The sequence below is a fragment of the Caloenas nicobarica genome, chromosome 19 (assembly GCF_036013445.1).
Source record: "Caloenas nicobarica isolate bCalNic1 chromosome 19, bCalNic1.hap1, whole genome shotgun sequence".
In the NCBI taxonomy this organism is placed as follows: Eukaryota; Metazoa; Chordata; class Aves; order Columbiformes; family Columbidae; genus Caloenas; species Caloenas nicobarica.
The window spans coordinates 5,485,304-5,502,388 of record NC_088263.1 but is presented as its reverse complement, the minus strand read 5'-3'; the positions used below and the strand labels follow the sequence as shown (position 1 = coordinate 5,502,388).

General features: G+C 37.5%; 1 protein-coding gene across 1 annotated transcript in view; it reads left to right on the top strand.

Moving 5' to 3' along the window:
- Nucleotides 1-17,085, top strand: part of CDK5RAP2 (CDK5 regulatory subunit associated protein 2) — a 75,725-nt gene that overhangs the window by 43,813 nt on the left and 14,827 nt on the right. Inside the window, exons 22-29 of the mRNA XM_065648579.1 lie at nt 50-515; nt 3,396-3,633; nt 5,045-5,161; nt 7,240-7,840; nt 9,832-10,064; nt 12,468-12,516; nt 12,872-13,056; nt 14,196-14,321. Coding sequence (XP_065504651.1) covers nt 50-515; nt 3,396-3,633; nt 5,045-5,161; nt 7,240-7,840; nt 9,832-10,064; nt 12,468-12,516; nt 12,872-13,056; nt 14,196-14,321 — 2,015 coding nt within the window. The remainder of the gene's footprint in view (nt 1-49; nt 516-3,395; nt 3,634-5,044; nt 5,162-7,239; nt 7,841-9,831; nt 10,065-12,467; nt 12,517-12,871; nt 13,057-14,195; nt 14,322-17,085) is intronic.

The window sequence follows — 17,085 nt, the reverse complement described above, 5'->3', positions numbered from 1 at the left end:
TGCTTAAATAAAGATCAAAATTCATGCCTCTTCTTTCTTCTGAGTATAGCAGACAAGAACAAATGAAAATTGTAAATGAACTGTTAGATCATCTGAACACAACTGAGGAAGAATGTTCAAGTGAAGATATAGAGAAAAAGGATGAAAAAGATCTCAGGCAAATGATTATTCAACTAAGAGCTGAACTCAAACATTTCAAGCAGGTCAATAAATTCTTAAAGCAGCAAGTAGAATTGAAATCAACTTTTGATGGGAAAGAGAAGCTTTATCTGGATGCAGTGCCACAGATTAATAAGGATATAGAGTTGTTGAAAGCGGAATTGAAAGATGCAGCTACACAAACAATGACTTTAGAGGGTAATGTCATGAGATTCAAACATGAAGGCAAAAAAGGAGCCTCAGAAGAAAAGCCAAAATATTCAAGATTAAATGCAGAAAGAGAACATCAGCAAGAAAATGTGTATAAGGAGGGTGAACAGCATGAAAGACTTTTTTATAAAAGGAGAGCAAATGAAGTAAGTTTATTTAAAATTCTTTTTTGGGTACTTGGGGAATAGATGTATAAAAGAGAAAAATACGTTTCATTTCTAATATTAAGTCTTGCTTTTGTGTAATTTTAAAAATTAGAAAAAGAGATGTAACCCAAATATATTTTAGATAATTGTTCTTAATGTTCAGAGCTTTTCATCGCATACTTCAGTGTGCTTTAGAACAGTAATTAATTGAATTTCAATCCTCACCGGGACTGGATACTAGTAAATATTATAGCTTTTGGAAAAAGAGATTGTTTCTAACATAATGGTCTGAATATGTAGTACCTTATATCTCTGCATAGATGTTAATAAAGTTCAGAACCAGAGTCTTCTGAACTGAAAGCTTATTAAGTCTAAATGGCAAATGAGCTCTACAGAACTGAAGATTTGCATGAAGTCTGAGAGCAGGCGGGTGAAGAGTCAATGGCAGATTTCAACAAATTCGAATCTTAATTCTGTGCTTTTATTAACATCTTATCATTGTGTCTTGCTTTTCGAGAATATGACCAGTAGCGCTCTATAAAACTGGGGCTCAGCTCTTCGTGTTTCTTTGGAACCTCAGTGCACAGAATCCCTTTTGTGAGTACAGACGTAATTTGCTTTTGCCAGATAAGTTTTCAAGCCGTTTGTTTGCAGACAGTCTGTGATCCCAACCAAAGAGGTGGGAAAACAAGTGTCTGCTAAAGGCTTCATCTGTATTGTTTTAGTAGCAGTTAGAGAAGCGAAGTTGAAAACTCTTTGAAGATCTTCCCTCTTGCAGACAAGGAGACTATTGCTTTTGATTTTTTGCATTGCTGATAGAGAACGTTGTAGCACCTTCTGCAAAGAGCAGCTTCCATGACTTCAGTCATCAAGAGATTTCTGTGAGCCAGCAATTGGGAACAACTCATTTTTATTCTGACTTGTTCCTGTTGGGTGCATTTTTCTGAAGGAAGGGCCTTGTAAACCAGGAGATGTTGATAAGCCTTTGTTCTGTACAGGCATAAACATTTTGTATAGTTCAGGTTTTTAAGGAAAAGATTTTGGTATGTGTGGTTGGTCCCTGGCAAGTGCCCTAGAAAATTCGTGCCAGTCTTAGCAATAGGTTCTGATACGCTTGAAAAATCAAAACCTAAGTAACTCACAAAAATTTTGTCTTGTTTCACTGAACATTTACATGTAACCAAAATCTATCAGAGTATCTTCAGGTACGTTCATAGTTTTAAAGTTTTCCTTATTGGCAGGAAGAGTGAAGATGGGGAAGGGGTTTGAGGACCTGGTCTGGTAATGAAGATCTGCTTGTGATGACTTGCTTAACAACACTAACGATCTCTTGGAGTTGCTGGTTTTACTTCTCAGGAATGAAGAATAATCTCTCATACCTCGAGTTCTTTCTGCAGTTCTCGTTTTTTCAAGTTTTTGTTTCCATCGAGTTTCCGTATACTGCTTTGATTCAGCGCTTTCCAGATTCCTCTCTAGTTTAATCAGTTGTAACCTCAGTGCAATCCCTGAGTCCATTGCGTTAAAAGCATCTTGTTCGTACTAATGCGGTGTATCTTCTGCTTCTGAATGGCTTTTATAAGTAATTTTGTGTAGCCAGCTGGACTGGACTTTGGGTAATCTGGGTGACATATGTGTCTGGACAACAGCCCTCAGACAGCTGGAAATTGTTCAACGTTATTAGCGCAGTTTAGTAAAACTAGCAGGAAGTTCATCCCGCCTGGATTTATTTCTCAGCCTCCAAATTATATTGTATTCATGTATGTATGAAAGAAATTGAGTATGTCATTAGGAAAATAGAACTTGCTTTTTATTATTTTAAATTGTGTAAGGAGTATAATTGCTACGAAATGAATGTGGAAAGGTATTTCAGAATACACTGGGTGGTAAAAGAAATTACAGAACTTATGACTCTAGTGGAGCAAATGAACAGCAAAAAAACCTAACTGAATCTATCCAAACATGCCATTATTGATTTTTGTTATTATTACACACAATTCCATAACTTTCATCAGCATATAGCGCGTTTTTATCTTTTTGGCGATAGCACTATTTTATGCTCTGTGGTTTAAACAAGGACACGTTTATTTTATGCAGTCTTCAAAAGGCGAGAGGTTAAAATGTAGTGACTTAAGAAATTTAACTTCCTCCCCCAACTCCAATGATGGGATATCTGTTACAGCAGGAAATGGGAATCATGCGGAAGCAATTTATAGAGTGTATGGGTGAAGAAGCTGCTCTTGTTCATAAGGAATTTCTCTATGGCAGAATAAATTTCCTCTGTGGCTGATGCGAAGTTATGTCGATTTGCTCAAAGGCGTGAAAGAGGCTGGTATGAAGTAGGGCCTGTTGGATGGAGGCAAAAGGAAGAAAGCAAAATATGTTCAGGAATTTGTGAAAAATTAGGAGGATCTTCAATTTAAAAAAAAAAAAGGGGGGAAACAGTTACTGAGCATTTATGATATAAATCAGGAGACTGGGAAGTAGCAGTTAGTGAGGTCAGTTTGGGTGAGAAGCTATTTTCTTAGGGCATACACACATTCAGGGTTAACTAATACACCTACTGATTAAAAGCCTTTGCCAGTCGATGGTGAATTTGCTGTCTTGCTTCATGAACTGGAAACCGTTCACTGTGTGGCTGTGGATGCGTAAGCAGCACTTACAGAGTATCGAACCAGTGCGATCGTTTGGTTTTTTCTCTCTGAATGTTTGTTTTCCACATTGCAAGGGTATTGTGATCATATTTTCAAAACTATTTAATGTGACAGCTTACTGATCTTACTGGAAAATGTTTATTTTTCCTGGAATATTCATTTCTATTTCTTTTGCTCGACTGTTACATGCGAGTTACCAACTCTCTGTTTTATTCCATCCCTTTTTCAGACTGGTTCTACTTACCTGCCCAAGAAGTCCCGTCTGCCTGTTCTCTTAAAATCACGCAGATCATTAGGAAATGTGCCTTTGAACTCCCGCACGCAGAAGTCAGATTCCAAACTACAAACTAATGAAGGTCCGAAAGCGTGTGAAGTACAAACCAAACAATTTGAGAGTTTGGTATCGAATGAGTCTGTAACTGAAAACCTGCAAGAAGAGCCTGCACAGGAAAGCACATCAGTGAGAGGTAGATAAAGAGCAGACACAATGACTTGTAATGCTGCTCGAAATAGTGGCTTCTTTCCTTGTAGCAGAAAATAAAAACAGATCATTTTTTACACAGCTACAATGCTGCTTAATCTTAATTTGTTTGGGGTAGGCAAATACAGATCTTGAAAAACACTTTTTTTTTTAATCTTTGATGCTAGAGTGTAAAACAGCTTTGTATGGAACAGAAAGTGCTTTGTATACATGGCATAAAGTATATAATAAATGACGGTTTCACAGAGTGCCCACATATGCGCATGTATATGTCAATGTTTAGGTAAATGAAAAATTTCCTTTATAGGATGCCAAGTCTAATGAAAACTGTCCGTAATGGAGACAGAAGAGAATAAAAATACTGTATTTGTTTATGCTGCATAAATAAGTTTTTCCAATATTCCTCTGATCAGTCAAGTCATCCATGTCTGTTTGCAGCATGCCTGGGTTGATTTAAACTCAGGTGCTGACAAAGTACCTGGATCAGCAAAGTATGATGAATGTGAAGCCAGGAACAGTGGGTATCGTATAAAGATTTGGAGTGGTAAAAACAACATGCATTTAGCAGTTAGATTGAAAACGGAGTAGGGATGTAAAGGATAGGTGAGGGAGAGGGGAGATGTAAACATAAGAAACAAGATTTGATCAGATAGCAAGTGAGCCGCTGTCAAGGGCGGAGGTTGCAGAGGCTTTGTTGTTAATGAGAACGTTGTCGTGGCAAGGGACAGGTATAGAACAACCTTGTTGCAAATACTCCAGTTGGTAGGACTATAGCAATTAATTTTGGTAGGTGCAAAATCCACGGAGAATTCTGAGAAGGGCTGTATGTTGAATTGGATCCTGAAATGAATCAGAACCGATGAGCACTGCAGTCTGTGCTTTCCTTTCCACATGGATTTCTTCACCCCGGATAACAGCTGTGCTGCAAACGGAGGAATTCTGAGACCTGATGTGATAGGAGATTGCAGAGGATTAGTGTATGATCAATGCTCAGATTGGAGAAACTTTTTAGCCTTTTCTCTAAGCTTAAGATAAAGCATTTAAAAATGCACTAAGAATTGATTAACTGTTACATTACAAAGGTGACTTGCAAATGTTTATCTTCATTTCTTGATAGGAAGCCTTTCAATTCACATTCTTACTAGTTATCCTTATAAATAGTTCAGGTATTTTAAAAGTATGTACAAACGCTGCTTTGCATGACCAGTAATGTCATTTTCAATAGTTTGTCTTCCTTAAATAATTTTCCTGTTCCAAACTGTCAGAGAACCAAGTTTGGATTCATGGGGTGGGGGGTTTTTTGGGATTTTTTTTGTTTCGTTCTTTTTTAACTATCCCTACTTAATTTTTTCAGTCACCTACTGACTTCTGGTTTATTTTCCCCCACTGTTCACCAGTTGACTCGTTGCACAAACTGGAACATAGTGACGTCCAGGTGGAGTTGCAAAGTGTTGATCTGGGTACAGGGGACAAGAATGAATATATGATGGACAAAAATCAGCAAAACTATCAAGGTAGAACATTTATATGGTATAGTACAAAAAAAAAAAAAGGTCTAGGTTCTTCTGAATTGCACAAAATTATAAAATACTGGAGGTAATTGTCTCCCTTGCCATTATTTGTGTATTTTAAATCTTGGGTTTTTTTAGCTAGTATGGATTAATTTCTCTAAGAATCCAAGTCGGTCTTTTAAGGGTTATGCTTTCAGAAGGGCCACAGGGATTTATGAGTCTCATTTCCAGTAAAAATAATGAGTTGTATGCCTAACTCTGATCTCTATTGCTAATGTCCTCACTTCTGAACTCTTCTCTGAATTAAATGTTTGTTACTTATTACTTCTGCATCTAGTTATGAACTATTGGAATGAAGCAATTTGATGATAGAATTTTGCTTATCTGAATTATTTGAAGGCATTCAACTAGCTTGAAACCTAATGGAATCGTTTAATGAAAATGTAAATAGGCTTAATACTGTGCATTACGTGTTTCTGCATCATCCATTAGTCTTTTTCAGGAGGGCTTGAATAATCTGGTTAACATGTCACATGTAGACTACAGAGGATATGGCCAATTTTGCAATCCTTTGTCACATCATTAATTTTATTTGCATAAGTAGTTCCATTGAAGCCAGTCGGTTGGTTTGCAGGATTGTGCTTTATGGGTGCCCTATGTGCGTGTGGACACATATATGCACAGAGAGCTTATTAGTTCTCCTTTAATTAAAGGACAGTGTTTTGTTAACAAGTATAACCAGTATTATAATCAGAAATATTTCTTTGTGTGAAATCAGAATTGCGGAGTTGAAGAGTTCATTAGTTATCTGGGGTTTTGTCCATCTTAGTCCCCAACCTCCTGTGACGTGTGTTCCTGCAGCAGCCGCTGCCAGGGAAGGAGAAGCGAAGGAACTTGAGTGTCACATTCTCTTATTCAATGTGTCTTCTTGAATTCACACACAATGGAAGTGTTTCTGTCCCATGATTCTGTCACCCTCGGAATGACACATAATGGTGTGCAGCGATGTGTGTGCTGCAGAGAGCATCATCTCACCTTCATTTCATATGTGTTGATATCCCTGTATCGAAGCTTCATTTTTTTCCCGGCTTTTAGGTTATATTTGGTTTTATTCTTTTGTATTTGGGCTTGACTTGGTCCTTCCTATACAGCTGCCCCCCCTCCAAGATTTTGTACTGATTTAGAACTTGAAGCTGGGCATTCGAATTCTCCATGGAAACCTATTTGAAAGTATTAAGACCTCTGCAAGATCAATGAATGACTCCCAAAAGGGAGGTTCTAATTCGTAGTGATCTTTTGCAGAACTAATAGAAGGGGAAAATTTAATTTACTGGTATCCAGAAAATAACTATTTTCTTAGGTACTTGCACATACAGCTCTTGACATACACAGAACTATAAACATAGAATATATGTAGGAATATATAGCTTTTATTGGTCTGAGTCTGGGGTGATTGCATTACTTATGAATGGCAAAGTCAACTAAGGGATGTGCTGTGCATACCAAATGACTGGCAGTAAAACCTTTAACACCGATCATTTCTATGGATTTTGTTTAGAACACATTTTAAAAAGAAGTTATTAAAGCCCTCTTTTCAAATTTTACTATTTTGTTGATAATCTTTCTAAAATGCCACTGTCTTCATGCTCCAATTTGTTTTGTATAGATTTTTGAAGCGAGGAGAAAAAGAATATTTAATTAGAAGTTTTAGGAAGAACAATGTAAAGTCATAGAGTCTACTTTTAACTCGCAGTGCCTTATATTTGTGGTTATCACCTTTGTCGCTTCATCGGTATCTGATTCAGGACTGCATATAGCAAAAGTCATGTTCAGTCATTGGGGAAAAGAGTATTGTTATCTGAAAGGTGATAAGGGGTTTGAAACATTTGCTGTGCAAGTTGAATTAATGGGCAAATCATAGAAAGAAGTCAGAGGTTCAAAACTAATATTGTATAGTTTGTAATTATTCTGCATTTTTATTCTGTTGTTATAGAAGTAAATTAATTCGTTCTAGTGCTGTTAAGAACAGAATGTCAGATAAAGTAATATTAATATTCACACGCAAGCCTCTTGTTTTTCAGAAATGCAAAATCATCATAACATTTGCAACATGAACATCCAGCATTCATTAAAAGAGATAAATGAAGAGTTTTATTCCGTGGAACACGAGGACGTTGACTCGGCCACCTCATATCCAGGTTCCAAGTGCCTACGTTCTCTCAAATCGAGTGTAATAAGTACGGATGCACTTGATGACTGTGAAGTCATAGATGATACAGAAGAACTGAAACGAAGAATTAAGAATATGAAGTCTGAGCTTGAAAAGTACAAAATGTTCATGTTTAATTTACAGACCTCTGACCAGCTTTTATCGAGCGATTTTTCCAATATAGTTTTGAGTGACACAGCCTTGCCTGCAGAAAGACATGGTACACAAGTGCAACATACAACTATGCAAGAAATCAAAACACTTCCTAGTGTACATCAGTTGATGGATTACGAACTCCACACTGAAAACAGGAATTCAGAGTCTTCAAAAGCACCCAATACATGGACAGCACAAAACCTTAAGGAACTGCTGTCAGCAAATGAGGCGGAACTTGAAAAAGAGCAAATTGCAAATATGCATCTCGATGAATTGTATCATCTTCAGAACAAACTGAGAGAAACATCACCATCCAAGTGAGTAAAGCTATTACTGTTTCAGGTTCCTTTTTGTAAACAGCAATAGCAAATAACATAGGGAGGTAATATGAAGATAATTTTATTCACATAGGAGCATGTTGTTACAGTAAAGGCTGAATTTCACTAACATTAACATAGAGCAACTGAAACAGTTAGTTAAAAGATGCCTTGAAGTACAAACCAGGATTTCTCCTGCAACAGAACTGCTCCTGATAAGCTCGTATCATCCTCTGTGACAATTCTGTGCAGACACCCGTGTCTCTCCCCACACCTCAGGTCCACGACTCTTTGCTGCACAACATCCTCTCTTGAGCAAGGTCACGTCTCCCCAGGTTACTCTGAGACGGGCTGACCTCAGTACTCAAAGTATTATGCTTTTGCATCGCTCAGGTTTTTTTCATGTAACAAGTGTAAGAAAATGGAGCATCTCATTTGAGATGTTTGTGTGGACAACTGACAGATACATGCTGGTCCTTCTCTGAGTGTGACCAGACTCGATGGATAAAATAAGTTTACATTCTAGTTAGAAGTTGTTTTGCAGTTGAGTGCTGTAATGCCTTCCTTTGAAGGATGCGAAAGTAGATATATATATAAATGAATGAATGAAATTTTATAGCATAAGCTCATAACCTGGAAAATCATTTACGGGAGGCTGGGAAGTGTCAGTCTTGGTTTATGTGTGACAAGACTGGAGGCAGCATTTTGGCTAGAATATGTACAAATCACAGACATCAAATAGGGTCCCATAAGAGGAAATATTTTTCTAACTTCCACCGCCATCCCTGTTTTTTCCCCCTCTAATTTCATTATTGTCCCGAGGGCCTGTAGAATGGCAGGAGGTAAAACAAAAAGATATTTGGCCTGTTGGCTTTCTTCAGAATCCTTGAGTAGAAATATTTGGAGACACGGAGCAACCACCAACATGGACTATTGTAAATCTCTTAGTATTACTGCTATAAAATACAGTCATGCTCCACAGTACATATAAATTTACATACCTTGAAAATATACCTCATCCATTTTGCAAAAGAAGGTCTAAGTGTGTAAATTTAGGAATGAGACAGTATGGATCGCTGTAAAGTTTTTATGGCCACTGTCTTGGACAACGGCAAGAGTCACAAGTGACAGACCCCAGAATGAGTTATGCATTTCTATACAAATGACAATAAAAATTCTGTAACAACCCACACTGTCAGAGATTTTGTTTATGCCCTGTGTATTGTTTGATCCTTTGCAGCTTTTCAGATCCTCTCCCTTTTTCTTTCCACTAATGCACAATTCTGTAGAAATAAGTCTATCTCTGATACAGACATTGGTAGTAAAAAGGGGATGTCTGTGTTTGCGAGTGCAGAATAAATTCAGTTGGTCTGAATAGATATTTATATCCTGGCATGTGGAGTACAAGAGTTTGGACACTACAGTGGTTATCATGGTCATGTCTCTGGTAATAAACATACAGAGACAGGCAGAATTTTCAGGCTGGGTGAAACCATCAGCTCAGAAAGTCCAATATTGTGCTCCTGGCAGGAAATACATAAAGTTTCAGAAGAAGGGACAGCTCCAGTGGTTCTTCTATAGGGAATTAAAAACAAACACACAAACAACACCAAGAAAAACCAACCAGTGAGGAAAATCATGTGTATTCTTAAGAATTATTTTCGTGTATTCACTCTTATTTACTTCTGTTTGGCACCTTTGTCTGCCATCAGGTTATTTCCAAGCAGAAAACAAGTCATCACTTTAGTTTCTGCCCATCTTACAAATGAAGCAGCTAAATGAAGGATAATAACCCACAAGTTATGCCCATAAGTACAAAGCTCAACAGTTAGAGACAATACATTTCTCATTGTGGCTGTAAAAGCATTTTAAAATAAAATTGAGTCACATAAAATTATAGCTTAGGAATATAAATTTAATTCACTTTTTATTTATATTTAAATGTTATTTATGGTCAGAAAATTACTTTAAAGATCATTTCATTTTCTCAGGTGTGATTCATTAGTTCATTCACAAGCTCAAGAACTCTCCTTTCAACACCAGCAAACTAAAGAGATCTGCAGTGCCTGTGTCGCCTACCATCAGCATCTGACGAACCTTATTAAAGCTTTTGAGGAACTGCTTCAGGCCAGTGATGTAGATTATTATGTTGCTGAAGGCTTCCGTGAACAGCTGAATCAAAGTGTGCTCTTGTTTGAGAAGCTAGAAAGGAAATTCCTGTATGGTAAGTAGCAGAATTTTGTGCTTATTGTCAGAGATACATTAATGTTCTTGAAATTTGAAGGTTTGTTTGTTTACTTTTTTTCTTTTTAGTGAAAAGGAAGCCTTGCTTCCTCTTGGTTGCTTTTAAATGATTTTAGGGAGGACTGTCTTGGAAGGTAAAATTTTAGTGCTCAAACAAGGCTTGATTTTACTTTTGTAGTTGTCCTCTATATTGACACCTTCCATTTTGAGTTATCTTAGCACGTGCATATTTTAACTGTTCAAAATATGGTGGTTATAGTTTAGTAAAAGTTTAGTTACAAGCAGGCTTAAGGATTTTGTATTTCAGGAAACAGCCCAGCTGACTTTGTTGAGCTCAAGCACCGGATTTCTCCATTGAAGGGTTCACATGGGCATGGTTCACAGTTGGTTTTTAACACAATCGATGTTTAACTAAAAAGAAAAAATTACAGATTCCAGAAGCTTTTCCCCTAAAGTGCAAGCGCTTGTAAGAAGGGTAAATGTAGTGCAGACATTTGGGCTGTGCTTTTAGAGTGAAAGAAGGAATTATCACATAGCAGTCCATCTGGGAAATTTTCTATGGCCAGTGCCTTTAAAGAAACTGCAAGGAATCCTGCATTGGACAGTTGGAAGATAAAACCATGCTGATTCGCACATTATTGATACTCCTGTACAAATAACACCATTTAAATTGTATGCAGGTGTAAAATCATCTGTCACTGGATGCACCAAAAAAAAAAAAGAGCCGTAGACTTTATGGAGAAACCCATCCAAAGGGTTTCAAATCTGAAAATGCTCTTGTCCTTTGACTGTTTATCCCAGTTCTCCCAGCTATTGTTTAGCAAAACATTACCTTGGAAAGGCAAAGCCTTAAATGTTTAAGAATCGGGACCCTATCAGAGGCCATATTATTCCTGATATTTCTAATTATTTTCCTGAGAGACCTGCATCTTGCTGCCAAACAGTCTAGCTGGTTAAGAATAGCATGCTATCTTCCGTAACAGAGTTAAAATGCAACCATGTTTTGTAAAATGAGCATCAAAATCGACCTTTGTCACCTGAAGGAAGAGCATATCACGCATATTGCCTTTGGTCTGTACTTCGAAGAAAGTTAGCAGCGAAGCACTGGAAAAGAGATACTAATATGAGTGAAATCTGGCAAAGACAGACCTTTTCCTATTGCAAGCATTGCTCTTTCTGACCCAAACTACTGGTAATACAGCTGCAAAACCAGCATCTTCAGAGAAATACTTGTGGTGGCCTGAAATAGGGACCTTGACCCCTACGTCTTCCTGAAATTGGCTCTAGAAGATCCTTTGTGCAGAAACATGCAGGGCCCAGCCAAGTAATGATCTGTATTCTGCCTTTCATTAAAGATAGTGGCAGCATGTTGCAGTTTCGATTGCTCATATAAAGGAGTTGTGTATGAGAAAAAGGTATTATGGCAAGTGTGTCAGAGCGCTGTAATAAAAGATTGAGTGTATTCAATGATGTCGGTGGCTACAGAGATTCCTGGCATTACAAATGAGAAGACTGTGTGGTGAATAAACATTAAATGCCTTTAAAAAATCCCCAAACCAACAGATGGTATCCTATATACTATGAAAAGTCAGTGACAACCGAGACAATTCAATATATCTAACACAATGGTGTTGCATTGAATCACACATTAAAATAAAATGATGTTTGTAGGGTTATAAAGAACATCCAGCGTACTAAGAATCGACTGTAAAGAAGCAGCATAAACAACCGTCTCTGCATTTCCATCCTGACCTTCAGTTCATTCCCCTGAAATTTCAGCTGTGCAACTCTCGCCTGCCACTTTTGCTTAATTGCACAAAAATTTTAAAATATGGGGAGTCAAGGTGACACCAGGAAACTCTTATTTCCTTATTCATATTAGTCCAGGTCTCTTGCACTGAATTGTGCTCGTGCCGACACACTGTACCACTGAGAATATGGCAGGCAAAATCCTGCGTGTGCCCTTTTATTAAGGAAAATTGGTTAGCCTGACTCTGGGTGGACAAAATCCAAGTCAGATGGAATTGTTTTTATACGATTTTTATTGAAGAAGCAATGGCACCTAATGTACACCTAATCCTTGTGCCATCTAGCATAATATTTTTCATCTGTATGCTAACTAAAACACCACGGCTGTGAAATCTGGTACCTGTGGTATGTAGTTATTTTTTTGAACTCCGGAGAAAGCTATTGCTTTGTTGCTGGGCTATAAATAATTTTGCTCATGTACAGCATTTGACATTAATACACAGTGTGTTGAGTATCTGTTGACTTCTCTAAATTCTCATTAATTTACCATTCTGTATTTAAATAGTTGAAGACGGTGGGGGAAAAAATTATAATTCTTAACATCTGTTTTTAATCCAATATTTCTGCTTTGCAGGAGAATCAATAGGTACAGAAGGTACTATACTTTATGAATTAGCTCAAAGGTAAGAGTGCAATCGAATGTTTATCAAACATATGGTTGTTTGGTCAGTTGACAAGGATGCCCCATATTTTGTAGCACAACTTCCACTATTTTGCTTTTTGGGAGGGTTTTGCTTATGTTGCCTGTTTCATTAATATCCATTTTGTTAATAAAATATCCATTAAAAAAAAAACCACAAAGGCTTTTTTTCCCCACCTCAGTCGTAATATCTACCTGTGATGGGCAGTGGTTTGTCATGTTCTGTCGCATTAATTCACTTGCTTTACCTGTGTCCTGTAAATTTGACACTGTGCTCTCTGTTCTTGCTGCCAAAACAATCATTTTTACATTTTAAAATGTTTTGTTTGGCACAAAAGGGATAATGAGAAGAACACCACGATGTACCAGCAACTGAAGGATGAATCGCCTGTAACATCTGCTCTTCATAGCTTGTCTGACTTTGATTTGTCAGAAAAGTCGTCCCTTGGATCACCTGAGCACAGGCCTGACCTGGAAGGACAGCATGGCACGCTGGCACTTCTGCCAAACAAATTTCCCCCAGGTAATTTTTTTCCCACTGGAAGATTCACTAGATATTGGGAAAATGTGATAAATAAGACACAAGGGAACTAATTAAGAAATAATGAAGAATGTTTGTCTGCTTCGGCTTTCCAGTATCTTGCATAATCATTGCCGTTTCAGTAATAAGGCGTGCAGAGATGACAAGGATTTGAACTACCTCCCGTTTGAAACAAAATTAACTATGATAGTTTGTGTCTTTGTTGTTTTAGACTATCATCTTTTACAGTACTCCAGACGGTCTTTAAATAGACAAGTTATAAGGGGAAAATAGACAATTGTCAAGAGATTATTACACTGAAAAAGAGATATTTTTCTAATTTTATAAAAGCCAGCGTTATGTTTCCTTGAGAATTGTAAGTGCTGCATAATTAATAAGTGGTGTCATGTTTGACCTGGATAGTTTCGCTAAGCACAAGTGATGCTTGCAGTAGTTTGTTATAGGCAGCGATGAAAATTTAATAGCTGAGATAGCACGTACTGTTCCAGAGAAAAATATTGCAGAGTAAACCAGGAGTGTACGACATGGATAAACTGACAAATAAGATAGTGACAGTTCGAACAGATAAGTTCCTGAGTAAAGCCGAAACTTACAGCCAATGGAAGAAAAATTGTAGAACGGCAAAGCAAGAAGGAAAAGGTACGGTAATGAAACTCGATCGAACAGATTTATTTATTATGGCGTGCATTGTGTAAGTCAAAGTCAAATTTGTACCTGAGTTACTGTGTTAAGCTTCCTATTGTTCTAAGGAAAAATGTGTACTGTTGGTGTGTCGAGCCTGAATGTGAAGCTGCATTGCAGAACTTTGGGTTCATTTCCCGGATCAGGGAAAATTTGAACAATTGTTATCTACTACAGTTTTGTAGGAAGAAGAAATATAAAGACCCTTAAAACCAGACCATTGTTTTGGTTAAAATGTAGAACAGGAGTTTTTACTAAATGCAAGGTTTGGGCATTATATGGAAAAAGACTGTTGTGGAGTCTGATATTTAATATCTGCCATTTGGAACAGCTCTGTATCATTTTTTAGTATTAACACACATTAGATTTGACAGGAGTATATAGTGTAAAGGAATACAATCATTTATGCTGAACAAGAAGTGGTCTCTTGGTTTATTTAGAGTTATTAATGGAGCATCTGCAAGAAATTCGAATCCTGAGACAACGTTTAGAACACTCCATAAAAACTAATGAGAGACTGAGGAAGCAGCTTGAGAGACAAGTAACAGACAAGGAACTAGATCAAGGTAAGAATTTATCTCATGACAAATTAAATCCATATTTCCTACTTAAAGCCTGAGGGATCAAATGCTGCTTTTTCTGAATAAACTGTACCCCTTTACAGCTGGAAAATGATGTGCCTTTCTCTGAACACTGCTGCACCTTGACAGCAGCAGCAGACACAGCTTTTCCAGGCTTGTAGAGCGGCATAAGTACAGATCTAATGTGCCTGGACTCCATTGCTTCAAGTGTACCCAGTACCAACATGCAAATCTTTTATAGGATACGGATACACCACAGAGCCTCAAACCTACAATTGCACATATTACTAAGAGAACAGGACTACCAGGCAGTTTTATGCCATTTGATGGTACCATGGTTGAATTTCATCCAGAAAATTGAAAGACCCTTCTATTTGTGTTGTCAGCAAACCGCCAGCTTTATTCTTTGTCTTTGGGATATCAGTGTTGTTATAATGGTCTTGGATTTTAGGATGTCATCAATTCTCTGCCATGTCCAGCCAGGGGCAGCTGCAGGAGATGAAGCCCATTTTATCAACATAATTTTAATGGGTCCTGGGCCTCGTATGGATAGAGGAGGCGCTTTGCTCTAAAATACATCGCTGCTATTGATCCGAAGTAGGAATTTTGTGGAATTAGCTTTCGTGCTCCCACTCTGTGCGTACCCAGGGTGCTCGGTACAGCCCCACTGCGAACGGGCCTGTTGGAGATGCCTCCTCTGGAATTTTCTGACTGCTTTAAGGCCAGCTTGTGTTTATGGACAGCGGCAAAATATCCGTAAGACAGAGCCTAGGCCGTCGTGCTCAGCTTGTCATTTGAATTGATGGGTGTGATAAATGTGTTCTACCCATAATGACATCGCGGGTTTTTAATGAGAAATACCTGACAGAAATTGATGGACGTTTTAACCAAGAGTTGGTTTTCATTCCAAACTCTTAATATAAAGCAGGGGATGAAAAATACTAAAAAAAGGTATGCGAATTCAGAATCACTGCTCTCTGTTGCCAGTGTTCGGCATCCTTGAAAGCCAAGTGTTTAAAACTTTCCACAAGCAGGTAGCCAGGCTTTCGCTTGGGATGCTTTTCTAGCACCTTTTGAAGCACATGGTACCACTTTCCGAGACTTTACTCTGTTCTTGTTCTCCTTCCCACATTTCCCCTCATAGGACAATTGATTAATATGCAATATTACTCAAAGTGGAAGCAGGCAATAAATACATACATGTTTTCCTTTTTCTCAGTTCCTCTAATATTGACATTAGATTCGTTATGTTTTACATCATCCCCATGATGCATTTCTGTTGTTGTTTAAATGGAGACTACCTGCAAATGGCAGTTTGCCTTCAGAAATAATTTACAGTGATGGAAAGGTGTATAAAAAGCATCCATTTCATTCACCAAGTATTTACGCTGCTGGAAAGGCATACTGTTCTCGTGAAATAACCACACTGAAACACTTCCAGCTCTTTTACAGCTTCATAAAGATTCTGGCAAGGACATCCATTAATGCAGTGAAAGTATATTTTCTTTATAAAGTGTCTTGTGCCTTCCATCAGTCTTCTTCTTGCCTTAGTGCATCTACCAATGCATGGAGGAGAAATTTGGAAAAGAGAAAAAGCAACTACCTGTTGGAACAGCTCCTTTTTGTTACTATGTTCTTGTAGTGCTTCCTGTTTTCTCTGTTTTGAAGGTCTCTTTCAGGTTATCAAATATGTGTATTCTCTCTCCTAATAATGATGTTAATTTTTTTTCTGAATAGATGGGCTGCTTTTGACTTTCAGTGTAAAAAGAAGTTCCTAAGTGAAGGTGAAGCAGATTTTAGCTTTGAGACATAATCATTCAAAACAATTTTTTACTTTTAACCTAATATACTTAGTTTTTTTTCCTTTAAAAATCAAAACCAAACTGTAACATAATTGGTGATGAGAGCCTGTTAAATTCATGTGATATTGTTTGTTCAACCAAAATTTATGCGTAGAAGTATTCTTACCTGATAAATATTATATGGATGTAGATACACACATCTGCCCACTATTTTTTGCCATGATATTTTTAATATTTAGATTCTCTAAGTATTTAAATGCCTCTGGGTTGCTAGTATTCTATAAATGACTCAAGTGCTGGTAATGACTACATCGTTACTGTAGAGCTGAGGTTTGCAGTACAAGTAGAACTAAAATAATTACTTCAATCATTTCAAATGTTAGGCTTCAAAATAAAATCAAAGGTTTGAGTTTCCTAGGTTCCAAATGTGATTAATGGCAGTTAACATCAGAAAGGGTTTTTGTTTGCTTTTTTTTAACCCGTAAGTAACTAATATAACTGCTCAGACTTACCTTCAGCTTTAGCACGCCATTATTTTGCTTTACCTGGGAATGATTTGCCGTGATTTTCAGTAGTGCCTTTCAGTCAGTGTTTCCTTTGAACCCTTCAAGGTATGCTGCCTTAGCGCTCACTTTTTCAGCACAAAACATAATGAAAACTCAAGTGTGTTGCCATTGTAGGCCCTGATGCTCCACTTTACCCTGGTGAGCTGGACCTTTGCATCTCTGGAGAGCGTAATTGATGTCAGCGGGGCCCTGCACACAAGTCGTAGTCTCAGTAGTGGGTCAAATTGCAGGATTGTGGCCTTATTTTACCACTGACTCAACTTTATCCCTTATTATGTAAGATAACTAATAGTTATATTCTAAAGCCTTTCAGTAGAACTGTGATATTATAACTTTTCAAATAGGATAAAGCTGGGTGATGGGCAATAAATTAAATTAGAA